Here is a 27,469-nt window from a genome sequence, read left to right as displayed (position 1 = left end):
GGAAATGTGACAGGCCTGTACTTTGAACAAGCTACTACGTCTATGTTTTAACAGTGATGGTCAATGGGACTTACTCCTGGCTAAGTGTGGGTAGGGCTGCAGCCTGGGATTGTGAAAAATGTTCCTGCTTGATGATGTCACTCCTGGTCATGACATCACTCCCGGTGTGTCCCGACAGGCTCTCATTCTAAAGAGTGGGTCCTGGTGCTGAGTGTGCGAGAAGCACCGCCCTGGACAATGAACAGGTAATGAGGAAGTGGTCAGCATCTATGGCGAGAATTAGGGCGTGGCACCAACAGCGAGCCCCTCGGGTAGGCCTGGAGGGTCGCAGACGGGCCGTGAGGAGAGGCGCAGGCCTGGGCCCAAGGCAGAAGAAAAGCCTGCTCGGGAGAAGACAAGCGACAGGCCAGTCCTGAGGGCCTACTCAGCAGCGAGCCCCGCGTGTCCGGGGCCTGGGTTCAGCCACAGCCCAGCTCCCTGCCTCAGTCCTGGGCAGTAACGAATGTACGGGCGAGACCCCTGCAGGTGCTCTGGAGGCTGGAATCTGCGCCCAGGAAACGCAGGGTGCTTTTTCTCCCCATCGCCCCACCCCCGTCCAGGTTGCGCAACGAGCGAATTCCCCCTCCTTCCTCAGATGGTCATGATCAGGGCAAGGAGGTTATTCGGCTACGGCAAGCGCTTAGGCCCAATTCCCTCAGCACACCCTTTCGCCATCAGGAGCCTATGCCTAGGAACGGCTACGGCAAGCGCGCAGGCCCAATCCTCACAGAACACCCTTTCGGCCTCAGGAGCCACTACGGCAAGCGCGTAGGCCCAATTCCCTGAGGCGTCTCCTCAGAGCACACTTTTGCCAGTCCCATCCCGATCCCAGACGCCCGTGCGAGAGAAGAGAAGGCGGAGGGAGGCGCACTGGCGGCGGCTGAGGGGAGCGCACCTCAGGCGCCCAGAGGAGGGGAGAACACCCGCCTGCCTGCCTCAGCCGTTGCCTGGCGAAGCGGGAGGCGGCTCCAGAGGGCGGGGCGAAGAGGGCGGGACCGGCCCATGGACCAGCCGGGCCTGGAGCCGAGGAGCCCGCAGGAGCTGCAGCCGCTCGGGGAGGCCTCGCGGAATGCGGGCGTAGCGGGGAGCCGCCGCAGCCGGACCCGGGGCGCTGAGGGAGAGCGGGCCTGAGGGTCGGCTCTGCCGCCCTTCCCCCCCCGGCCTCCCCCGCCACCGCCACCGCCACCATGTCGGCCAAGGTGCGGCTGAAGAGACTGGAGCAGTTGCTGCTGGACGGGCCGCGCCGCAGCGAGAGCGTCCTGAGCGTGGAGGCGCTGCTGGACCTCCTGGTCGGCCTCTGCACCGAGTTCAGCCGCGACTCGCCCCTGCGCAGGGACAGGCTCGTCTCCGACTTCCTCGAGTGGGGTGAGAGCGGGGCGCTGGGCGGGGGAGGGGCTCGGCTGGACGCGACCAGCTGTGCGTGTCTACTCGGAAGTAGGGCCCACTGAGTTCAGTAGGACTTGCTCCCAGGTGAGTGTGTGTAGGACGGCAGTCGAGGGGCTGCAGTCCCTATGCCCAAGTTTCCTGCTAGAAGTAAGCACCATTGACAGCCCAGTCCTTGGCATGTCTACTCAGAAGTAAGTCCCATTGACTTCAATAAGACTTACTCCCAGGTAATTGCGTAGTCTAGAGGCTGTTATCGCCTTGTCCAAGTTTCCTGCTGGAACTAAGCACCTTTGACACCTCAATCTTCTCAGAAGTAAATCCCATTAGAGTCAATGGGGCTTACTCCCAGGTAATTTGTGGGTAGGATTGCAGCCTGAATTCAGTGGGACTTGCTGCTGAGTGGACATGCATAGGATTGGGCTAAAGACGGGGGAGGGGAGTAATGGGAAAAAAATGTGGTTGAACTTTCAGGTGGTTGAACTTTCAGGTGCCTGCCTTATGTGGTGGAAAGGGCTGCAATCCCTACACACAAGTTTCCTGCTAGAAGTAAGCACCATTGAATTCAATGGGACTTTGGGGTAGACATGCATAGGATTGGACTGTAGAAGGAGCAGCGGGAAAAATGTGGTTGAACTCTCATGTGTGTGCATTGCTTGGTGGAAAGAGCAGACATCTGCTTATGGGAGCCTGGGATTGTGGCAGGGCCATATTAATCCATGACCAGGCCCCTAGGCTTTCAGGGCCCTCTCTGGCCCTTCAGTCTTTCACCCCATTACAGCTGATGGTGTGAGCCTGGTACCAGACCTTAGCATAGCCCTAAATCTACCTTGAGGGTCTCCTGATGAACCATTGGAGCGCTAGGGTGCAGGTAACAGTGCCTCAGGGAAAAATATGATGGACCCCTAGGCTTCAGCCTAATCTGTCTTATACAGCCCTGAATTGGGGTGTGCATGTCTGTGGGTGGGTTGTGGATCTGTCAGCAGAGGTCGGACAAGGTAACATGCTCCTATTTAGGAATTGCAGGAAGTGGGAGGATTGTTTTGATGGTTGGAAGGAGGCAGGAAAGCAACTGTCTCCCCTCAGTTGGGCAGGGTGAATAATGTTGATGGTGTAGTTTGTATCTTTGGGGGGGGGATGGGATGTAAGTAGAGTTGCCAGATATAGAGGGGGACAGAGTGCTTGTTCCTTTTAACCATTGTGTAGAAAAGAGAATTTTGGCAGGTGCATCTTTTTAGAACTTTCCATGTTGACTGAACTTGCCAAAATCCACTCTACTATAGAATGGTTAAAGGTATAGGTATTCTGTTCCCCTTTGTATCTGGTAACCATAGATGTGAGGGAGACCTAGCAGGGTGTTTAGAGACTACAACATAGGAGTTACAAAGCAGACAGCTGGGCCTGTATGGTGATTGGGTGCGGGAAGGACTGACAACAATTACTAAGTGAGGAAAACTCTTCTTCTGACAGGGCCTGAAAGAGACCAGATTATAGTAGGTATTGATGGTGATGTGGGGGGAGCATCATTGATTAGTATTCCTGTTGTGAGACCCTGGGAGCATTGACAACAGCCCTGGGGGGTGAGGAGAGGGGGCTTAGTTATGGTTAGCAGGGGTTGCATCAAATTGTAAGATCTGGAGTAGATAGAAGGGAAGAATAGAAGCACATCTGGGAAAGGAGCATCATCTGCCTATTAAGGACAGTGTTAACTTTTATAGGTTTGGAAACTGGATCAACATCAACTGAGGGGCTAACAGCACTTTTGGGCCTTGGAATGAGAGATGTCTCATGAGAGATGAGAGGGAGGTATTATTATCCAGTAGATGGTGGGTATAACCTTTTAAACATAATGTGAATAGATGGAGCCAGCCTTGGAAGTAAGGGGCTGAATGAGTGGGCTGTGTGGTAATGGGCTTTGCCAGCCTGTGTTACTTGTGATGAGGTGGGAAAGATTGGTTAGCATTGGTTGGAGAGCTGGGTGGGGTAGACTCATGAATAGAAACAGCAAGGATGTGACAGGGAGATAAAGCTTCTTATACATGACTGGAACAGGAAGGTTGCTGGAGTGAGTGTTGGTGGACTGGAATTGTGGAGCTGGATGAGTGCAGCTGTGGAACAATGGTTCTTGGCCTAGGCAGGAGCAGTGGCTGACTATGACCTGGTCCAGGGAGAGGAAGATGACTTAAGTCTTGTCATACTGTCAGTTGGGAAGTTTGTAAAAATCTAGCACTTTGGTGTTTAGGCCACATGTTTTGTTGAGAATATGATACCATTAGCTATTGTATAGTAAGTGTAGCCCAAAGCAGAAATTGGGAATGAGAATAGTAATGCCTTTCATCAGAAAGTTCTCAAAGTGGTTTACATAGTAAAGGAGTAAGGAGATTGTTTTGCTCTAATAGTACTGATCTGCTGTGAATAGTGGAGCAGACAGAGCATTTGTTTATATTGGAACTGTAGGAAGAAGGTTTTCTTTCTGGAAGGAAGTAAAATGTTATAGAGTGGCACTCAGGTTGGTAGGGAGAAACCTGATTCAATCATAGCAGAGGTCTAATTTGGACAGGTAAGGATGAGTTCAGAGTGTGAGCCTCATTTTGGTAGTCTGAATGATGTTTTACCTTCCTGTAACAGTGGGTTTTGGGGAAAGGAATGGCTCTGACTGATGGTTACCGTGCAGTTGCTAATTTGGGGAACCGAGAGAACATTGACTAACATTCTAGCTTTGAGATTAAGCTATTATAACTAACAAACCTGGAGTGCAAGACTTCGGTATTAGAATTGTGAAAATGGTAGTAGCTTCCAAACACCTTATTTAGTTTATGTGGAAGGGGGCACTTGTGACTCCCTGATTTTGTAGCATTTCCCTGGAAACCAACAATTTGGAGTCATTTTGTGACCCTTCAAAACACTTGCACAGTGGAATTATGCAATAATTTTCTACCCTGTGACTGCTTAAAACTAGGTAGTATGGGAACATAACTGTGTGCAGCTTGGTTGTGGTCTTTGGCCGCAAGCTGAGTTTACACTGCCTTAGTTTGTTTCCCTGGATCTATAAATATGGGAATTTGGTAACAGATTGCTACATGTTTTGAGACTAGAATTGATAGGCTCTCCATCTGGAAAGTGATGCTGTGTAGAATGGTCATGTGACACGTGATTTCATCTCCTCTCTCTTACTTGACTATTCTAGAAACAAGTATGAACTGAGCTGTCCTTAAGGTCAGCCAACAAGGAAGTGGAATAAGCCCTTTCCTGAAATAGGAGGTTAGATATGGTGCTCCAGAAAAGTTTATAAGTTGTGGTGGCTGTTGTTTAGTTTTGGCTTTCATCTGCTGGGGCCCAAACCTGTGAATGCTATGAAAATTATGCAAAATGTAGATATGCTTCCAAATGACTACTTCTGTTGAGTTTTCATACTGTGTTCTAATGTTACTGTGTTTTTTGTTGCTCCATTTATTATTTTGCAGTCTCTAGAATGGATGAGACTGAATGGGTTAAAATTGTAGATAAATAAATATGTAAGCAGAAAACATGGCACTGAAGTATTCTTGGCCTGATGTCAGGCTACGATTAGCCTGAAATGCCATGTTAATCCCATGATCTTTTTTAGTACAGTAAATTCTACCTGAAAGGAGCAGAAATATCCTGAAAATATCCAGTCTTCAGGATATTTTGTTCTCTTCACAGTATGAAGTATGTTGATAGTGAAGGATATGCAGCAGTTTAAGCAACCTATGGCCTTTAGAAAAGAGGGCTGAGATGGAAAATTTTGAAAAATGATAATGGAAAAGGTTACAACTTTAAGAGTTGTGGAACATACATCATTTAGCATAATGTTTTCAAATGCTGGACATTGCTGTTCTTAACTCTGGCAGTATTTGTGCACCTTTGTTTCTGTAAAAATAGATAGGCACTCCAAAGTAAATATGAAATGGTTCTGACTCTGATTGGCTGGTTTTAAACAAGCATCTACGGACTAAAAAGTTGTGGGGAAAGGAAATAAGGTAAAATACGAATGTAAATATTGCACTTTTTAAAAACCCCAAAAGAAAGCATCACTCTGTTCTCAAGAACAGGTTGTGATTCTGTCTTTTAGAAAGTAACATACCAGCTTCCCTAAGGGAGGGAGGGCTGCTTGAGAATTTTAGTGGAGAGGTTTCTGTTGCCAACACTTAGTAAGCAGTACTTATTCTTTTTAATATTTAGTAGTGCTCTAAAATGTGAGGACAGCTGGTACCCAGTTTGTAGGGACGACTGCTCTTTGTTATACATTAACCAGCTTAGAGGATTCACTTCCTGGAGTCATCTATTGACGTCAGTAATAAGATTGCCAACTGAATAATTAAACACTGTCCAACATCTGTTTTGGAACTCTGCAGTATTGATTAGTTGTTTTGTGGCAGAAGTATGATATACTTCCATCAAAGTGAATCCCCTTATTATTTACATAAGCCAGTTGATGCTGATATAATGAAGTGATGAAGTTGCATGAAGGTTGAACTTGTATTAGTTAGAGACCAGTTTGCTGTACTGATAGAGAAAATTGGCAGGTGTATTTGTGGGGGTGAGTACTTTTGAGTTCTTATGTGTAATTGATACAGGTTTTTTAAGAATGGTGTTTGGCCACTACTTTTGTAAGTTGCTTTCAGTCTTAAAAGCATTAGCAAATATGGCTTGATAGCTCATGAAAAGAGAGCCAGCAGCTATTTATAGTATTTAATTCCACATACTTTCATTCTAACAACTCAGAACAAATATATTAATCACCATCTTCAGCTGTCCAAAGGTACCTTGCTCTCTCCCTTGACTCCTCCCTTGACTCCTCCCTTGACTCCTCAAACAAAAGGGGGAAACTGTCTCTCAGAATGCATATGAGATAGTTCCTTTCTTCAATTCCTTAATATCTTCTTTTTCTGCAAAGTCTTTGGCATCACACCTTAGTCTACTCCTTGCTGTAACTTAGCTTCGTACATACAAATGAAACAATCACATAAAGTTCTCCAGTTTACCCCTGCTTCCATCCCCCTTTCTTCCCTTTGTTCTTTCCCTTGTGTCTTGATATGGATAGTAAGCAGGGCAGGGACCTGTCTTTTACATCAGTGGTCTTCAACGTTTTTCATGCCATGACCCCAATATATGAATAAAGTATGAGACTGGGGCCCCCACCATCAATCCCAACCCCCTCTCAGGAACCTGTCTGCCCACTCCCAACTCTGTCACTGCCTACTCTCTGCCCCTGTAAAGTTCTCCCAGCACTGTTCACTGTAACCAGATAGTCTTATTAGAGAGTACAGAGAAAGTTACCATGAAGTCTGGCACTAGTGAACACTATTTTAGCGCAATTGCTAAGAACCTGGACTGGGACACAATCTCCTGGTACCTGAAGGGGTACACCAAAAGCCTCCCCCTTTACCTGGTACTGCTGTAGTCTAGTGGCCTTCAACCTTTTTCATTCCCGTAAGTTGCCATGACCCCACAACTGAGGCTTTGTGATCCATTTGGGTAATGACCCCAAAGTTGAAGAACACTGTTTTACTCTATGTAAAATGCTATGTATGTGGATACCAGTCTATACATAATTGTAACAAAACTTGCAGATAAATTGGTTAAGTTTCTTTCTTGCCCTGTTCTTGGCTGCCAAAGTTCAGTTTAAGTAAAAATATTTTAACAGTACTTTTATTCTGTTCTGGACTACTGAGGGTGCAATCCTAACAAACTTTCCAGCACTGAGGTAAGAGCAATGCAGCTCTCAGGTAAAGGAACAAACATTTTCCCTTACCTTGAAGAAACCTCCATGATTGCCACCCAACTGCAGGATGCACCACATGCCCATTGGCATAGCTATGTCAGTGTTTAGAATTTGGACCTAATTAATTTAAGATGTGTATATGCTACCTTTCAGTACAGCTTTTCAGGACACCTGTTTAATTACAGTGGCTTTTAAGTCATCCAGGTAAAACTGGTAAGTGAATGCTATGACTCCAGACTGAAAGATGCTGCTGTGATAGCACTTTTCATTACAAACTTTTAGGCTTTTTTTTAGTGTGCATCTCTTGGTTTGTTTGCATTATGGGTCTTGACACTTATGAGTTGAAGTTAATGTTCACATTTTATGGTTGCAGTATTGTGCCAGTGAAAAGGGGTGTGTGTGTGTGTCCGTCCTACCCGTTTGACTAGAATCTACTGATGTAACATTGTTCTTTGTATTGTCATCTTTTTGCCACACCCTATCTTAATCTAAGTATGATTTGTGCCACGTTTTACACAGAGCAGATGTCCTAATGTGTATATAACATTGTCCTGAGTCTAGTTTTAGTTCTGCAGTGAAGAGGTTTTTCTGACATGTCTTAAATAATAGGCTATAGCAGGGGTGTCAAACTCATTTCACATAGTAGACCAAATAGCATTCATAGTGCCTGCTGAGGGCTGAAAATGATGTCATTAAGCAGGTGATGACCAAAAGTAAGCACTTCTTTCTCACTTAGGAACACATTAGCTGCAAATGCCAGAAAACATGCAAATCTTGATTTTCAAGGTATGGAAGAGCCTAATTATCATGTAGGCCACCCTTTCAGCAGCCTTGCTTCTACCGAGGCATCACTTTGCAACTTGGCAGCTGAGAGGTAGAAGCCTCGGCAGAAGCGGAGCTGCCAGCAGCCCATCTGATAATTGGGCTCTCCCTCTGTCTCAACAATTTCTCACCTTTCTTGGTCTGCCTGTTTCTCCGTACTATTCCTCACCTTCTGTGGACTCCTTCTGTCCCTCCCTTTCAGTGCTTCATCAAAAGTGGCACTGCTGAAAAGGCGGTGCTGAGACAGCTAAATTAACATGTGGGCTGATATTTCAGCAGGAGCAGCACTGTTGAAATGATGGCCTGACTCCCATCTCCACCCTTCCAGCAGTGCTGCTTCTGCTGATAAATAATACTTCTCAACTCAACAGCTGTTGATTGTGCTGGAATCACGGGGGCTAGATAAAGAGATTCTGTGGGCTGCATTTGGTCAACGAACCTTATGTTTGACACCCATGGGCTATAGGTTTGGATTACAAGTAATTTGTAATTCGTTAAAATAAATGCGTGAGCTACTGTCTTGTGCTATGGGGTATTGTACATTGTTTAGAAGAGATTGCATTAAATTAGGAAATAGTCTGAAATATATTTTAGGGAAAAACTCTTAAGAAAGGCACATTATTTCTCTTTCGTTCTCTCTTTGGGCCACTGGTGAAAATAAGGGACTAACAATGGAAATGCCAAATTATTGATCATCCTGAAGTTTGTCAGCAAAAAAAAAGTATTTATTGGTGGCAGACTTTATATTCTCGGAAAAGTCCTACCTTTTTAAAGGAATGCATTTTAGACTGAAATAGAATGTGTTAATGGTCTGTTAATGTCTTTTGTTACCTTATTGCCTTATTTGCACTCTATCAACATTAGCAAATAAGAGAATATTTATATGCAAACCAGTGTTTGCCTTTGTGTGGCATGTCACTGCAACATTCTGTTTTGCCAGGGTGCTTCAGGTCAGGGACGGTTGTCGCTCAGTGGTGTTTTGCGTGTCCAGTCCAGTCCCTAGCAACTATAGCTAAAAGGTTCTTGGGAATTACCTTGGGAAAGACCTGTGCCTGAGATCTTGGAAAGCTGCTGCCTCTTGAAGTAGGCAATACTTGGTTAGATTGATGGGCTCAAGATAAGTCAGCATCATATGTTCAAGTGCATGGCTACATTATCTGTAACTGGCAATAGCTATTAATTCTGAGAAACAGAATGCCAATTTTAAATTTTGCTCTGAATTTGTCAGTTGAGGTTAGATTAGTTTTACAAGAATTGTCATTCTCTTGATTAAAGAATAATACCCACACCAGACATGCAATTCTGTGGCAAGACACATCTGTCAGTGACTTTATCAAGTATCATTCCCATTGTTAGAAAAGGCTAACAGGCAGAATGGTAGGAAGGACAGGAAACAGTCTGACACGGTGAGCAAAGATTTTGCCAATTCATGATGTTGCTTCTGATTCTAGCATGATTTCTTAATGTTGCTTGACACAGAAAGTCTAACTACTACTTAGAGTTCAAGAATTGTCAACAGTTTTGTTAAGAATTAACAGATTCTGTTAAGGCTCTGTATACTGTGCGTTTTAAAAAACTCAAGCAGCAATCCTATCCACACTTACCTGGGAGTAAGCCATATTGATTATAAAGGGATTTATTTCTGAGTAGATATGGATAAGATTGCACCCTCAGTCTCATAAAAAATGAAAGGCAAATTATGCTGTTAAGTCTTTGAGTGTTACAAACATTGGGCCAGTTCACAGTTGAAATACCGATTCCCCGAATGATAGTTTGAAGGATTGCAGGACGTGCTGTGGTTCACATATTCCTTCCCCTCTCCTTTTGCTTATCAATTCCTTCTTCCATTTCAACGTTTTCTCTAGCTATCATTTGCTGTGATGTCTGAATTGAGCATACTAACTAACCTTCACTAACTGAATCGAGGTACTAACCTCCAAACCAACAATAACTACCCTCGTTTGTACCAAATTTTCATATTGTATGGCAGCCCTATTTGGTTAATCCATTTCTGAATCCGTATTTACTGCTGTCAGGGAACTTAGCTAATTTTCGCAACAATTGTAAAATTGAAAATTAAAATATATCTCCAATCTTATAGCAACGGACAGCCTAATCCTATCCACATTTTCCTGGGAGTAAACCCCATTGACTCAAATGGGACTGAATTCTGAGTAGACATGCATAGGATTGGGCTATTAGCCCTCAGAAAAGGTATATCTACATTCCCTGCCTAAACTCATTAAACATTAATGTACAGTGTAGTTTTGTAATGTACAATATAATGCACTTTTTGTACGTTCATTTACGTGAATGTATTCATTAGTATAAAAGGGGGGGTACATGGAACTGGAGACAAAAGGGAGAAAAGCGTGCTCCTCTCTTGCTTGTACAAGTGAGATACCTGCAAGATTTCTCAAACTGTGTGTTGGGACCCACTCAGTGGGTTGTGAGCCAATTTCAGGTGGGTCCCCATTCATTTCAATATTTTATTTTTAATAGACTGAATACTACCATGGTATGTAACTGCATTTGGGGAAATGTCACAGATCTGTACTTTTAACAAGCTACTATGTATATTCTTTTAACAATGATAGTAAATGGGACTTATTCCTGGCTAAGTGTGGGTAGGATTGTAGCCTAGGATTTTTTCAAATTTTATTATATTACATAAAACAAAAAGAGAGTTTTACACCTGGGGGCTGGGGATAAGAATAGGCCCTCAGTTTGGCTGTACTTGTCGTAAGAGGCTACTAAACAGCCACCGGGTAGATGGGACTCGTCAGCCTGGGAAGGCAACTCATCTGAGAGGAGGAAAACTCTGATCCCAAACCTCCACTTCCTTGTGGCTACATCCAGTTATAGAAAAGGCTTCAGGAGTCAACCTTGAGGCAAAATCCGGAGCTGGAGTCCCTGAGGCAGTTCATGGCTGAACCCAGTCATGTTCTGGCAACTCCTGTGACGTCGCTGGAACCAACTGTATTGGCCTCTGCCTTTCCATTGGACCATTTCAGCGACGTGGAGAGGGGGGATTTGCTGCATGGGTAACAGCCTATCCTCCATACCTACTTTACCCAGGCTTCACGCACTGGAGAGGACACTCTGTTCCAGAACCACCATTCAGAGCGTGACACCATAGTCTTCCGAGACTGAAGGATGCCGACAAGGACTTATGAATTACTTTTTTAAAAAAGGGAAAAATATTTTGTATTGCAGCCTAGGATTGTTAAAAAGTTTTCCTACTTGATGTCACCTATGGTTATGACATCACTTGTGGATCCTGACAGATTCTCATTCTAAAAAGTGGGTCCTAGTGCTAAAGGAGTGAGAACCACTGAGATACTGTGCTCTTGCAAGAGAGGTTTGGATGCAGTCCTTTAGAAATAGCACCTTTGGCTCATTTCACGTAGGCACCTGCCATTTCAGTGCCAGAGGTGCTAGGGAGGAAAGTTGTTGCTGTAGGACAAGGGAACTGGTGGGGCTCTTGGGAGAATTTTGGGGCTAGTCATTGGCTAATGATAGATATTGTTGGAATATGGTTGATGATATGGTAAGGAGAATGGTGGAGTACAAATTTAATAATTGACGCAGAATAAACAGTTTTTGTTTTGTGTTTTTGGAAAATACGTCTTATTAGTAGAGCTCCTGCTGAATGAAATGCGGAATTTGCCCATCTCTGCTTCCAGCCCATTCTTACTCATCTGTTCAGAATGTGAAACACCTTCCCCAGTTCCTAAACCATCAGATCATATTCCCATGGTCTCACTGAAGGGCACAGTAATTCTCACTTCTAACCTTCAAACTTCATATGTTGCTGGTCCTGCCTCAAGAAGTCTAACATGCACTGTTTTTACAAGCAATTCAATCACTTTCAAAGTGATATGGGTCAATAAAAATATTGTAAATTTTAAACTAGGAAAACACATGTTAAAAGCTCAAAGAAAGATTTGTATAATAGTTATCAGTCATTTATTTGCTTAAAACCAAAGGTCAGCACAAAACCATAAAAGATCCAACTACAAAACAGTACAAAACATTGGCAAAGGTTATATAAAACTGGGATGATGAAGGCTGGCAATGGCAGCATGTCATAACAATGAGGTGATTGTAATTCTTCCACCTATAGAACCCGTTGTTAGATTACTGTGGTGCCTGTTAATGTACAGTAATATCACAAAGTGTATTTGATTTTGTCATTAGATCTTAATTTTGAAATACTTCATCTTCACATGAGTCGTTTAGAAGGCAGAGTGGGGTGAGGTGCAAGGAATCCACAAATCACTTTTCTGTGTGGGCGATTAAGGTTGACACTGGAAATTTTGATTTAAATTTCTATTTCAAATTCTTTTGTAAAGCAAATAAAAGCAAATGTTTGAAGTTGGTAGGAGTGCCAATAAAAACTTTTCTGACACATTGTATGTTTTTCTTAATTTTTGTGTGTGTTGATTGTAGACCTAAATAAGTTTATTCATTAGCCTGTCCTGCTCTGAGCCGAATAAAACCTAAGTGGATTCATAATCAGGATGCATTGATTTGGATTGTGAGAATTTTTAATCAGTGATTCTAAATCAAGTTTAGCTTTCTAATTTGTTAATTTGATTCTAAATTAGCTTTCTAATTTTTAATTTCTTAAACAACCATGTGTACTACATTGGCTGTGTAAACAATTAAAGCTTATTTGTTTGCATGTAAGCAGGCCTTTAGAGGTTACCTAGGAGCATAGATCAAGTCAGATAGAGGTTAAAAGTTAAGTTAAGTCAGAGGTTAAAAGAGAAGATGTTTCAGACCTCATTGATAAATTAAAGATCAATAAGTCACCGGGCCCTGATGGCATCCACCCAAGGGTTATTAAGGAATTGAAGAATGAAGTTGCAGATCTCTTGACTAAGGTATGCAGCTTGTCCCTCAAAACGGCCATGGTGCCAGAAGATTGGAGGATAGCAAATGTCACGCCTATTTTTAAAAAGGGAAAGAGGGGGGACCCGGGAAACTATAGGCCGGTCAGCCTAACATCCATACCGGGTAAGATGGTGGAATGCCTCATCAAAGATAGGATCTCAAAACACATAGACGAACAGGCCTTGCTGAGGTAGAGTCAGCATGGCTTCTGTAAGGGTAAGTCTTGCCTCACCAACCTTATAGAATTCTTTGAAAAGGTCAACAGGCATGTGGATGCGGGAGAACCCGTGGACATTATATATCTGGACTTTCAGAAGGCGTTTGACACGGTCCCTCACCAAAGGCTACTGAAAAACTCCACAATCAGGGAATTAGAGGGCAGGTCCTCTCATGGATTGAGAACTGGTTGGAGGCCAGGAAGCAGAGAGTGGGTGTCAATGGGCAATTTTCACAATGGAGAGAGGTGAAAAGCGGTGTGCCCCAAGGATCTGTCCTGGGACCGGTGCTTTTCAACCTCTTCATAAATGACCTGGAGACAGGGTTGAGCAGTGAAGTGGCTAAGTTTGCAGACGACACCAAACTTTTCCGAGTGGTGAAGACCAGAAGTGATTGTGAGGAGTTCCAGAAGGATCTCTCCAGACTGGCAGAATGGGCAGCAAAATGGCAGATGCGCTTCAGTGTCAGTAAGTGTAAAGTCATGCACATTGGGGCAAAAAATCAAAACTTTAGATATAGGCTGATGGGTTCTGAGCTGTCTGTGACAGATCAGGAGAGAGACCTTGGGGTGGTGGTGGACAGGTCGATGAAAGTGTCGACCCAATGTGCGGCGGCAGTGAAGAAGGCCAATTCTATGCTTGGGATCATTAGGAAGGGTATTGAGAACAAAACGGCTAGTATTATAATGCTGTTGTACAAATCGATGGTAAGGCCACACCTGGAGTATTGTGTCCAGTTCTGGTCGCCGCATCTCAAAAAAGACATAGTGGAAATGGAAAAGGTGCAAAAGAGAGCGACTAAGATGATTAAGGGGCTGGGGCACCTTCCTTATGAGGAAAGGCTACAGCGTTTGGGCCTCTTCAGCCTAGAAAAGAGACGCTTGAGGGGGGACATGATTGAGACATACAAAATTATGCAGGGAATGGACAGAGTAGATAGGGAGATGCTCTTTACACTCTCACATAATACCAGAACCAGGGGACATCCACTAAAATTGAGTGTTGGGTGGGTTAGGACAGACAAAAGAAAATATTTCTTTACTCAGCCCGTGGTCGGTCTGTGGAACTCCTTGCCACAGGATGTGGTGCTGGCGTCTAGCCTAGACGCCTTTAAAAGGGGATTGGACGAGTTTCTGGAGGAAAAATCCATTATGGGGTACAAGCCATGATGTGTATGCGCAACCTCCTGATTTTAGAAATGGGTTAAGTCAGAATGCCAGATGTAGGGGAGGGCACCAGGATGAGGTCTCTTGTTATCTGGTGTGCTCCCTGGGGCATTTGGTGGGCCGCTGTGAGATACAGGAAGCTGGACTAGATGGGCCTATGGCCTGATCCAGTGGGGCTGTTCTTATGTTCTTATCAAAACCTTTTGGTCATGCAGTCCACATGCCTTTTGACTGATTTCAGCATACTGAATTTATGCTGGCTCAGGAGAGCAATTGAAAAAAGTAAGTGGGAAACCAATGATCTTTTGGTTGGGAAACTACAAGTTGCATTTTTTCTGCTTTAGGAGCCATTCTGAAGCCCGCAGAGGCTGCAGGTGGTTGCACACAGCCTCTGCTGGCTTCAGAAAGCTATCTTGAGGGGACCAGAGGGTTCTGGTCAGGCCATAAGTAGGCTCCACCTGTATATGAAATTTTGACTATTTTGCACCAGTGTGCTTTACTTACTCCTTTGAAACACATTTGCCATTTTGCTTCCTGTTCTCCCAGTTTGGAGAGATCCTTCCGGAGTTCTTCATAATCCCTTCTGCTCTTCACTACCCAGAACAGTTTAGTGATGTCTGCAAACTTGGCCACCTCACTGCTTATCCGTCTCCAGTTAATTTACGAACAAGTTGAAAAGCACTGGTTCCAGGATAGATCCTTGGCCACATTGCTTTTCACCTCTCTCCATTGTGAAAATTGCCCATTGACACCTACTCTCTGTTTCCTGGTCCTCAACTAATTCTTAATCCATGAGAGGACCTTACTTCTTATTCCCAGACTGTTGAGTTTTGTCAGCAGCCTTTGATGAGGGACCGTGTCAAATGCCTTCTGAAAATCCAGATATCTAATATCCACCGGTTTGCCTGTATCCACGTGCCTGTTGACATTTTCAAAGAATTCTAAAAGGTTCGTGAGGCAAGACTTGCCCTTACGGAAGCCATGCTGATTCTCCCTCAGACAATCCTGTTCAGACAATCCTTTTCAAAGTTAACAATGATGTCATTGCTAGTTACTTCTGAATTTGGAGGCAAGTTGCAATGTGACAAACACTGGTAAGAGGCTTGGGGTGGACAGGAGGGCTTTTACAAGAACATGAAAGCACACACTGGAGCTCTGCCTACCAAGCTGAGCCTCCTTACTGCTGCTTGTTGTGTTGCATTGCTGGTCTCACTGCCAGGTGGCAGGGGTCTGTGGGTCCTGCATGTACCCACTGGATACCACCTCAAGTACCACCTGTGGTACAAGTACCACTGGTAGAGAAATGGGTTATAGACCAAATTCCAGCAGCCTTATTATCTTTGCACTGATGTGGTAATTGGTGTGTGAAGTTAAGTTGGAGGATTGCCACAAAAATAGTAAGAATATCTCAGCCGAAAAGGAATTGTTGAGAACCTGTGCTGGTTCGTCTTTTCAGCACTCAAGACTGTGTATATCAGGGGTGTCATACTCATGTCATACCAAGGGCCGAAAAGCATTCATGATGCCTGCTAAGGGGCAGAGGTGATGTCATTACACAGGAAGTGATGTCATTAAACAGGTCAAAACCAGAAATAAACACTCTGTTCTCATGTAGCAACTCATTAGCTGCTAGTGACAGGAGAGAAAATGCACAAATCTTGATCATATTTCAAGATATGGGAGAGCCCAATTATGTGGGCCAGCCTTTCAGCAGTGTCACCTCAGCATTGTTCAGCAGCTGAGAGCCCGGGGCCCAGACAAAAAGCTTCTGTGGGCCTTATGTTTGATACCCCTGGTGTATATTGTTTTACACACCTGGCTCAGCTAAGAACCTTTTGTGAATCTCTATGAAAGACAAATGGATGATGGAACATCATGATTTATGCTAGAATTTTGTTGGTGTCTGGATTGTAGAAGGGAAGGAGACATGTGATGGTAGGAAAAACAGATCTTCTAAGATGAAGTGGTTTCCATGTGTTGTGATGGGCTGGACTAGTGAGTTGCTAGGAAAGGAAGACAAAGTTGAGGTGAGATTGGGGTTGCAGAAGCAGTAATGGTTGATGGTAATGGTAACTGAGAGATGTAAGGCTATTAGTGGGGGTGGGGAGGAGAAGGAAGTGGAGAAGGAAGTGTCATGGTGCTTCTTGGCCAGAAGGAAGTTACTCTGGTGTCTCTTTGTAGCTAGTCCTTTAAGTATCAATACTATATCTATTTCAGATCTTGTTAGTAGCTAGCCCTCTAAGCATCAATACTATATTTCAGATCTTAAGGTGTGTTAATGTGTTTTGTAGAACAGTGCTGTTGTTTATAATGTGAGTCAAATTGATTTTCTGTCCCCTGGAGAGTCAGTAAAATCCTTCATGCTACTGAAATATGTCATTTATTATGAACTATTGAATTTCTATCTCTTACTGATTATGTGTATGCTCTGGGTACTCAATTTGCCAATCATGGCCAGATTGGGGAGAGACCCCATCTTGCATAGGGACAAAATGCCCCATTTCAAGAATGCAGGCATATCAGTGACTTTCTGATACTGCGTGTTTTTCATGTTCATCCTGTATTGAGGGTACATATATGATGATCGTATAATCTTCTTATTGGAGTGAATATTGAAGTATTTTCATAACGTTCTATACATTTCATATGCATCAATTGTGTTTAAAAATTTCCATTTAACTACAAAATATTTGGAAGTATTGAATTCTGTTTTGTACAATTGTTTTGTCTGAAACTTACAAATCAAGGTTTTCATCACAATCAAAATTTGTATTTCACATGCAGGGTATCAGAGCAGAATCTGCATAGAGTTCCCATAGAATCTGCATAGAGAATTCACTACTGCTGGTGTCTTACACAAATTAAGCATTGTCTTGAAATGCTTCCTTCTCACACAAATTTCCTTTCACTTCTTTCCCTTTTCAGTATTAATTATTAATGTCGTATTCTGGCTGCACCAGCACCAACACTAGCTATGGTTACATTTATACCAGGGTGTTTAATTTGCATACTCTGGTTGAAGGTAACTATATTTAGCATTAATCTCTCGTTTATGTACTTTGATGAATGTTGAAAAATGACAGGGGAAGGGTGGTACTGTCCAAGTCTAAGAGGCCAGGGCCCAGGGGAGGCCTGTTTGGAAAGATCATGAAATGTACATCTATACTGTGCTTTTAAAAAAAAAAAAGTATGTACACACACAGTGCTTAAGTGGTTGTCCTGCTAATTATTCAATAGTGAGCGCTTGAAATATGCATCATAGAAACCATGGGCTGGATCCTAACTCGTGCAAAGGCAAAAAGTTTCCATGCACAATGTTTTGGGTTTTGCAGGACCTTAAGGAACAGAGTGAGGTCAGGCGTGGGCTGCTACAGGGGCAGCCAGACTGTTTCTGCCTGATTTTAGTGTCATTTCTCTCCTTGTGCCTGATCTATTCCCAAGGGTTTCTCCAAAATTCAGGTGAAGCTTTTCAGGGAGGCCAGGAGACTGCCTTAGGGGAAGAGGAGGCAGGAAAGTATTGTAGTCATTTGTCTCTTCTCTGAGGTATTTACACATGAAGCCCAACGTGAGCAAATAAGTTGTAGTTGTGAAACTGTTTGAGATATACATCTTAACTCTTTCATAACTGATATCTTTTATATCAGAGTATACTTCTGAATACAAACACCTGCCTATTTCTTGGTGTAGATACTTAGTCACAAAAAACTCGAAGGTTTCTGTAGCCAAGTGCTATAACTTTTGTCTAGCTTCCAGTTTGCTGCTGTTGATTTACTGTAGTTTCATAACCTTGTCATTTAATGTTGTCATTTAAATGTCAGTTGTCATTTAATACAGTCTCATTATTCTGGCACAACATAGTTGGTGTAGTCAATAAGCGAGTGGAAATCCCTGGTCTAATGTGAAGAGGAAACGAGTATACTAGGCTACTGCTAGCAACGTTTTAAACTAATGGCCTGATAAAATAGCTCAGAATATTAAGCTGTAAATCCATCACAGCACTTCACCAAAATAAGACTTTAAAATGTGTGTTTAAAAAATGTAGCTAGAAGGGACTACATTTGACTTTACGGGAAACAAATCACATTAAATATTTAAAGTATGCTACATAATATTTCTCTGTTAAAACTTAAATTTGAAATGAGGTGAAAAATACACTTTTTTCATGTAGGTTATATAATAAAAGGTAATTCTGTAGTGACCAAGTGCATACAACCACATGTTGGTTTTTCACGTATAGTGGAATACAACTTACATTTATCTTTATGTCCAGGGAAAAATGATCTGGTAGATTGTCAAAAGGCTGGAAGTATATATAATGGTGTTTCCTTCTCTTTTCCTCATAGTTTTCTAACAGCCCAATCCTATGTTTGTCTTCTCAGAAGTAAGCCCCATTAGAGCCAATGGGGCTTTCTCCCAGTAAAGTGTGGATAGAATCGGGCTGTAACCCTGTTTGCAAAATAATGATGACTTCATACCATCAGGAAGCTCCAACAATTTTAAGAAGAAAATCCTGAGATCCAGAATTATCTGATAAATCATTTATATTTTTCTTATTAGATCAACTAAGGGCACAATCCTAACCCCTTATATCAGTGCTTTCCAGCACTGACATAAGGGCAATGCAGCTTTGAGGTAAGGGAACAAACATTCCCTTACTTTGAGGAGGCCTCCGTGAGTGACACCCAACTGCAGGATGCAGCACATGTCCCATTGGCACCACTATGCCAGTGCTGGAAAGCACTAACATAAGGGGTTAGGATTATGCCCTAAAATATTTAAAAGATGTATAAACTGCTGTAACAGTGCTCAGAATGGTTACGGTTAATAAAACCTCAAATAACATTACTAAAATACAATTAAAATTACCTTGCATTTCCTATATTATGCTAGCAATAGATACAAACCACTGAAAGGCATTTTAATATTGCTTAGTTATTCTCTTTATGTACCCCAAAAGTGTATTGGCATGTTCTTCCAGTATCCAATTTAGATGTTGTTCTAGACCTTTTAAATGCCTTAGTACTCTGGCTCTGATGTGGGTGCAGGGGAGCTGGGCACTTTAAAGAAAGTGTAATGGTCCAAGTTCAGATTTCTATATCAGTGTAATCTTTTCTTCAGATTATACATGAAACGGGCGTAGTACAGTCTTATTGAAACTTGCAGGAAGAAATGTGTAGGTTGCTCTTTTCCTTGTCTTTCCTTGTTCAGGTGCTTGGAGCAAGGTCATAAAATGACCAGCTAATCCCTTCATTTTCATTCACCTGTTCATCTGTCAGACTTGCAATGTAAGCCAATGGATGTCTCCTCAGAAATAAGTTCAATTCAATGAGACTTATTCCCAAATGAGCTAGGATTGCAATCTTACAAGGCAATCTTTTTTATACTTACTTGTTAACCTCATTGAACACAGGACTACTTAATTCTGAGTAAGCATGTTCAGGATTGCACCGCAGGTCATTTAGTCTTAAAATATTTTGATGGTCAAAAATGCATGGATTCTTGAACTTTTCATTTCGTATGTTAATCGTGCAGATTTCAGGTCTTGGCAACCATCTCCATACTTTAGTCTTTCTTGAACATACAGAAGAGCTCCGTATTCATGGGTTGCCTCCTTCTCAGGTGGTGAGATTCTCTCTTAAGTTTATATAATTTTCCAAACAATTTTAAGACACCCTCTTTCCAAGGATTTGTTTGCTTGCTTATCCACAGCTATTTCAAAGTTTCATGTGTTATTTGTGAACAGTAAATGTGGTTCTTACCTTTGTTCCTCTTCTAGTATATCTGTTCTATTTTCTAATAATGTAAATCTCTAAATTGCATGTTGTTTTCCTTTGTAAGGGCTGGTGTTAACTCTAGAGGTGTGTTTTTAATAGCTGCAAAGTAAGTGTAAAAATGAAGGCATTGTGGAGAAATGCACTATAATTCTACCAATTAGGTCTTGGGGGGCTGTTATTGAAATGCTCACTTGGTGGAGACTAAAAATGGGTGACAGCTGGTGGAAGATAATGGATTATTTCTTGGTCAGGGAAGATGAGTGGATATGGCCTGCTTTTAATTTCAGCCTCCTCTCAAGCTCTTGTAAATCTCATGGACAGACATTCCTCTTGGCTTTTAAGAGGGAAAGAAATGAGAAAAGCTTTTTATGCAATGTTCATCTTAAAGCTTTCATTAGCAGCAGAATACTTTTTGGGGGATATAACAATTCATAGAAGGGGGAATCTTCATCAAGTTGATATACTGTGTACTAATTATTACCTAGGAGAAATTTTGTCCACATCTGAACCTTCCATCGTTGACTCTAAAGCTGTAGGTATTTTTAATGAAGAGTGTTCAGATATATAACTGCTTCAAGTCTTCTTAATACAAAGCTACATAAGGAACGCCCTGCTGCATCTGCCAAAGTCCCATCTAGTCCAGCATTCCCTTTCTCACAGTGGCACCCGAGCTGCATCTGGGAAACTGGCAAACATGAGAGAAAGGCATACTATTCTTCCACCATTGCTACCGTACAGCTGCTATTTAGAAGCATACTGCCATTGGATTTGGAGGTATCAGATAGTTGTCGTAAGGACTTTTGAAAGCAGTTAGACAACCCTCTAGACATTTGTTTTCATGACTTTATTTTTTGCTGCACTGTCCTGAAACTATCAATACTGAATCAGTCATTACTGGCAGCAGACAACCGGGGTATCTACTGTCATACTTCCAGTCAAATTCAGATTTGATTTACTGGGCACCTCCCGTGACCATTCATAAAGATTGGAATTCAGGTGTGCATTGAGGCATTGTATTCAGGTGTACTGGATCAATGGTTCCCAAACTTATTTGACTGGCAACTCCCTTAACATACTGGGCCATTGGTTCTAGCTCCCCGTTAGGGCTACAATTCTTTACATTATATAGGGTTTTTCGTGAGTATTCTGCGGCTCCCCTGGCTGGTTCCTGCGGCTCCTCAGGGAGCTATGGCTCAGTTTGGGAACCACTCTTCTTGATAATGCACCTGTTACGAACAATCAAAGCAAAGAAATAAGAACTTAAAGTATTTGTTTTCATATCTTCCATCCAGAAGTGTCTTGTTCTTACTAAAACTGCTGTGTGATATACTGTATGCTGAATTAAGTTTGTGTTCACACTTTTTTTTAAAAATGTAAGCTTTCTTTTTAGTGTCTAGATGTCAATCAGTGATTTCTGAAAAGTGCAGTCTTTGAGACTGTAGGCCGTAATGCCTAGGAAGACTGTTATTTCGGTGTGAAGCAATCTGGTTTCAAAATTAATCTCTTCACTTTAGCTGACCAGAGTGCTCAGAGATGTGAACTGTTAACACACACACACACCCCATTTCCATGGAGTGTTAAATTTGCTGTTGAAATATCAACATGTGCAAACTCATTGCTGATCTTTTGGTTTGTACTGTGTCTGATATCACTGGATATTATATTCAAACTGGCATTGTAATAAAATACCTCTATTTTAAATAGACAAACTGTTTTAGGGTTTTTTTTTAAATCCCAACCACTATGCTTTTCTCTTCATTCTTCCAAGTCTCACTCAATGTATTTATTAATTAGGTTCTAATTTTTTTTTGTGTGGCAGGTGTAGGTGCATGTCTATATTGAAATCATAGTTGCTCAATTTTCAGTATTACTCCCTATTTTTGACTTTTAGTTCCAGCGATATTTAACTTCTTGCCGCATTCTGTTTTTCATTTGCCTATGCTGCTACATGGTAGTAGTTTAAGATGTCCCTTGATTGATCAAGGGAGGAGTTCTGGTCTAGAGGGTAGAGCCTCCGTTAGCCTGAAGATAACATCAGAAGGTTGTCAGTTCGAGGACATCGGCAGCTCCCTGAACGGCTAAGAATGGTGAGACCTTGAAGCAGCTGACAAGCCGAGCTGAGTGATTCCACCTGCTCTTGGTGTGAGCAGGAAGCGTCTTGGCTGCCCTCCATGTGAGAGATGGAGCTGCTTGTCAGCCTGCATGGGAGAACTGGAGGCCAGAAGTGAGACCAAACCAGGAAGATCCATTCTGAAATGTTGTTGGTTCTTGAAAGAGAGAACCTCTATGATTGTAAAAATCTCCTTGAGGGATTTAGAAACGCCTGCCTATGTAAACCGCCTTGAATAAAGTCGGAGGAGTAATCCGATGACCAGAAAGGCAGTATATAAATACCTAGTTATTGTTATTATTGAATGTCTCCCAACAGCATGACTTTGTGATCTTCAACAAAAGTTCTCTGGTCCCAAATCAGGAAATAACACACTAAAGTTTGATCATAGATATGGAAATCTTCCATTTCCATCTCTCTGAAGATAGGCAATCCAAGATCATGGCTCTCATTTCATTGGTCTGGAAGGCTTCATGCCCAGGCATCCTATTCCTGGCACAGCTCTTGGGCATGCTCACATGGTACCTGAACGTAATTCCATAGGTGAGATTCCAGGTGGGGGCCTGAAGTTGGTAATGTCTGCTCTGATATTGGCTTGTAGAATGTCCACAAAGAGGGTAAATAACTCAGTCTGGTGATTTTTGTCATGTGCTATGTGGAGCAGAGGGTGCCTTTTGAACTGCTATCTGTTATGTATTTGTTAAATTTCCTCCAGTAAGGCCTGGTAAAGAGACCAGTATACTGAGGGGTTAGCCATAGCAACTACGGGAAAGGGTTGTCCCACCATTCTATCTAAATTCCTCAAAGGGTGGCTTTAATAAATTCTCCCCATGAGTCTCAGATTCCCTCCTGGGATATTAATGTGATCCTGAAGGCTCTTATGCATTCCTCCCCTTTGAATCCCTGGCCAGCACTTAGGGAATTGACCTTGAAAACAGTTGTTTTGATTGGCATAACATTAGCCTGATGGGGCTGGGAACTGAATGCACTCTTGGTTAGTAAAGAACTATGCGTCTTTAAAACTTGACAGCATGTATGTTGTGTTTAAACGGTCTAATATGGGATCCAGAGTTTCTCCCTCCATGGTTTCCCAATGGCTGAGGGATTATTTTGTACTGGCCAACAAGGCTAGGGGAAGGAAAATCCCTCTGGGATTATGTCATGCTGGGAAAGGAATTTGTGGATAAGACCAACTTTCCCTTTTGTCATTTTTTTAAAAAGTTGGGCCCACATGAAAAAGTTTGGCCAGTTAGCCATGGATAAACAGGCAATCTTGGGAATAGACACTTCCCTCTGCTGAAGTTGGATTTTTCCTTGTGAAACTTTGTATTAAATTTGTGTAGAATGTTGGCAAAATAAAATTAAAGTTCCTCTGTTGAAGTCTTTGGCTAGCTTACTTCACTGCAAGTATTGTAGCTAATGGGAGTGGTGAGTGCCTGTCACATGTCTTTGTAGATTTTTGCCCATGGCAAAGGCTTGACTTTCACTGACCTTTCAGAACTGAATTTCTAAGGAAGTAAAGTAGGGTGTGGGACATAGTTGTACATGGCTAGTTTTATAGTGTCATTTGTGAAGAGGAAGTAGAATGAGCAGAAAGGTGTGCCATACCTGTATATTCTTTCATCATAGCCATTTGATATCTTTAGGTGGCAATAAGTTCTGTATAAATCTTTATACAATGTTTCAGCGGTAAACAGAACTTGTAACTACTTTCAGTTTTGACACACTCTTCAAGGAAAAGACTCCTTTCAAATAAGAATAATTTTTCTCAAATAGGCTGGCTAATAAATTTTTGTTTTAAGAATATTAAACAGAAGCACGCACAAATAAGCAATCACATGGGTTCTGAAGGGATGTCAGATGCAGTGTTAGTCTGATTCTTTGCACCAGTGTGTAGTAACGTTTCCAAAGTACTAGCAACGATGTCATTGCCGATTTCTTGGAAGCCAAGCTCTGAGCCATACAGCTTAGCAGGGGCAGTTTAGATGTCTTCACTGACTCTTACAAAACAACCAATAATTTAAATGTTTGAAAAGATACTAGCAATTGGGGAATCTTTGGGGTTTACTAAATAGAGATATGAACTTTTCAGACTGAATCAAATGTAAAAACTTTAATTTTGTGTGTTCTTTGAGAGCAAGTATGGTGTAGTGATTAAAGTATCACGTGGTAACTGGGAAGATCTTTGTTCAAGTTTTGCTGCATGACCTTGAACCAGTTGTGCAAACTCAGCCTAACCTATCTCACAATGCTTTTAGGATAAAATGAGTATTGGGAAGAGCCATGTACCATTACCCTAGGGCAGTGTTGGCGAACCTATGGCACACGTGCCAGAGAGGGCACTCCGAGCCATTTCTGTGGGCACACGCGCTGAGCCAGGCAGCATGGAGAGGGGCACTGAAGCTGCCGCCTCCTCTCCCTTCACTCTGTTGCCCCCACCTGCCCCGAGTTTGCTTCCCTCCCTGTTTTTCCCTTTCCCAACTCTCCAGCAGGCTCAGCCAATCAGCATCCAGCAGACTCCTGGCTTTTTCTGTTAGAATGGCTCAGGGTCCTTCACTGGCTGAAGACCAGCCAATCCGGAGCTGCTCTCATCAGCCATTTGAACCTTTGTAACCCACGTTTCCAACTGCCCACTCAGTGCCAGGAGAGGCTTTTCCTCTGCAGCACAGGCGCAGTTGGGGGTGAGCAGCGCAGCCAGAGACAAATCATGCATGTCTACTCAGAAGTAAGTCCCATTATAGTCAGTGGGGCTTGCTCCCAAGAAAGCGTGGCTGGGATTGCAGCCTGAGAGCCCACTCCTATGCATGTCTACTCAGAAGTAAGTCCATTGTAGTCAGTGGGGCTACTCCCAAGAATGTGAGGGAAGGATTGCAGCCTGAGGGTGCAGCGTGGACATTCCCTTGGTGGGGTTGGAGAGGAGCTAGGCTGGAGGGGAGCATTGCTCACAGTGTGGCATAGCTGGAGGGGAGCAGAGCGCTTGGGCCACAGCTTGGGCTTTGTGGCGCCAGCCCTGCATGTGCTGCTGGCCCTGCCTTATTGCCTGCTGGAGGCTTATCTGTAAGGATGTCACACAAAACTAATTTTTATATTATCTTAAAGGTAAACCACAGAATTGCTTCTCCAATCCTATTGGAAAAGAAGTGCATGCACAATTTCACATAGCTGTGAGCATGAAATACAGCATGATGCAGCCATCCAACCAGCCCCATTAGAGTTGATGAGACTTACTCCCAGGAAAGAGTGGCTGGGATTGCAGCCTTGGAGCCTGCTCCTGTGTATGCCTACTCAGATGTAAGCCTCATTAGAGTCAATGAGGCTTACTCCTAGGAAAGAGTGGCTGGGATTGCAGCCTTAGAGCCCACTTCTGTGGGTGGGGCTTTAAAAATTTTTTTTTTTCTTGTTTAAGAAAATGAGCAGCGGTAAGGTCTTGCAGCCACCCCTTCCCTGCCAATATTTCCTTACCCAGCATGTAATTAGTCTGTGGAACTCTTTGCCACAGGAAGCAGTGATGACAACTTGCCTAGATGCCTTTAAGAAGGGATTGGACAAATTTCTAGAGGAAGAGTTCGTTATGGGTTACAAGTAATAGTAGGTAAAAGATGTTAATGTATGAGTTGTTTTTTCTAAACTAAAACCTCAGTATTCAGGTTAAATTGCTGTGTTGGCACTTTGTGATAAATAAGTGGGTTTTGGGTTGCAGTTTGGGCACTCGGTCTCTAAAAGGTTCGCCATCACTGCCCTAGGGCCTGTGTTCCCTGTAACTCCCTCTGGGGAGTGCATGGACCACTCCGTATATGGAGCAGTCCATGTTCCATATGCAGTTTATCAGATTATTCAGCTAGAATGTTTTTTAATGGTAAATTACAGCACGCTATGCATATTGTCATGTATCTACAATATAAGTGTGTTGTACAAAATGAAACTTTATTGATGGGTTCAGCAGATCTGATTTCAGGATTCTGAATATTTTTCTCCATAGATGTGTGCATTGAGAAATGCCTGTTGAACAGAGACAAGAGAACTGAAATGCTTTGAAACACTGTTCCTCATATTGTCTCCTAGGAATTTATCTTCATGTTGATGAGAGCTTCTTCGGTCTTATTTGCAGTTCTTTTTAAAAATTGTATTCCTATGAACCGGTTAATTTATCAGAATAGTTATATTTTTGTCTACTAGTTTACTTGAGATCTTCAGAGGTCTTTTGTCTATTAACATTGTAGGTTGTTGTCTACTGCTGGCTGTTGCTTACCTGTCATTACTTTTTCAAGTGGTGTTATTTGGCCATAACAGATATTAATTTTCTTAGAAAGAAGTTTCAGATGAGTGACTGTGTTCTTTTTGTTCAAATTTAGTTTCCTCAATACTCCCTCATAGTATTCTAAATACGATTTTAACCAATGATTTGCTTTTTTCTCTAGTTATACCTTTGAAGTGGAAGTAGGGGGGACATTTGCATTCCCTGGCAGCCTCTGAATGAAAAAGAGAACACTTTATTCAACCTCCTCAGCCATTTTGGTGGCAACCTTCTAGTATCTCCTGTGAATCTACTGATTTACTAGCTCAGGAGAGGCGTGTGTCTTTGCATCCTGTATTATGCAAGGGTGGATGGAAGTCAAATAGATGTATGCACACAGACATGCAAATGAAACCAAACTGTTTGGTCCTGCTGCTGCTTTCACCTTTGCCCCAGCCTGAGGAAGAGAAATCCTTCCCCCTTCCCTCACTTGTATGTGACTGGACTTTTGTAGAAGAATGTATAACATCACTAGAGATGACAGACTCCTTCCTATCCTTGCTGGTTTTTGCAATGCCAGTTCAGCAGCAATGAGAGGAATCATTTACTTGCCAAAAGAAGACTGTTGCCACAGGCGGGGAGGATATGACAGACTCCCTGTGCATGTGCACATTCATAATCTGTGAAGCATCTATACTTGAAAGGTTGTACACCGTTGTGATTGCCTCACCTCAGATGTCTTCATAAAGTTGAAATTGAATGGAATAAGAACACTTAAAATAATCAGTGAGGTAGATTATTTTCCTTAGTATAGTATTGCATTTTTACCTTGGAAAATGATGATGAAAGACATCATTGAGACATACAGAATTATGTAGGAGATGGATAGAGTGGATAAAGACATGCTCTTTTCTCTCTCACATAACACCAGAACCAGGGGACATCTGCTAAAATTGAGTGTTGAGAGAGTTGGGACAGACAGAAAATTTTTCTTTACTCAGCATATTTTTAGTCTGTAGAACTCCTTGCCACAGGATGTGGTGATGGCATCTGGCCTAGATGCCTTTAAAAGGGGATTGGA

The 27,469-nt window shown here is 42.6% G+C and overlaps 1 protein-coding gene across 5 annotated transcripts in view; it reads left to right on the top strand.

Annotated features, from left to right (window-relative positions):
- The first annotated feature begins 886 nt into the window (after positions 1 to 886).
- The window catches only part of CDC42BPB (CDC42 binding protein kinase beta), a 132,868-nt gene continuing 106,285 nt past the window's right edge, over positions 887 to 27,469 (top strand). For all 5 annotated transcript variants that reach the window (XM_066629280.1, XM_066629272.1, XM_066629264.1 and 2 more), the window contains exon 1: positions 887 to 1,404. In XM_066629280.1, the coding sequence (XP_066485377.1) occupies positions 1,227 to 1,404 (178 nt within the window). In that variant the 5' untranslated portion in view covers positions 887 to 1,226. The remainder of the gene's footprint in view (positions 1,405 to 27,469) is intronic.

This window comes from Tiliqua scincoides, chromosome 1, assembly GCF_035046505.1.
Source record: "Tiliqua scincoides isolate rTilSci1 chromosome 1, rTilSci1.hap2, whole genome shotgun sequence".
In the NCBI taxonomy this organism is placed as follows: domain Eukaryota; kingdom Metazoa; phylum Chordata; class Lepidosauria; order Squamata; family Scincidae; genus Tiliqua; species Tiliqua scincoides.
This window is presented reverse-complemented; position numbering and strand designations above follow the sequence as displayed.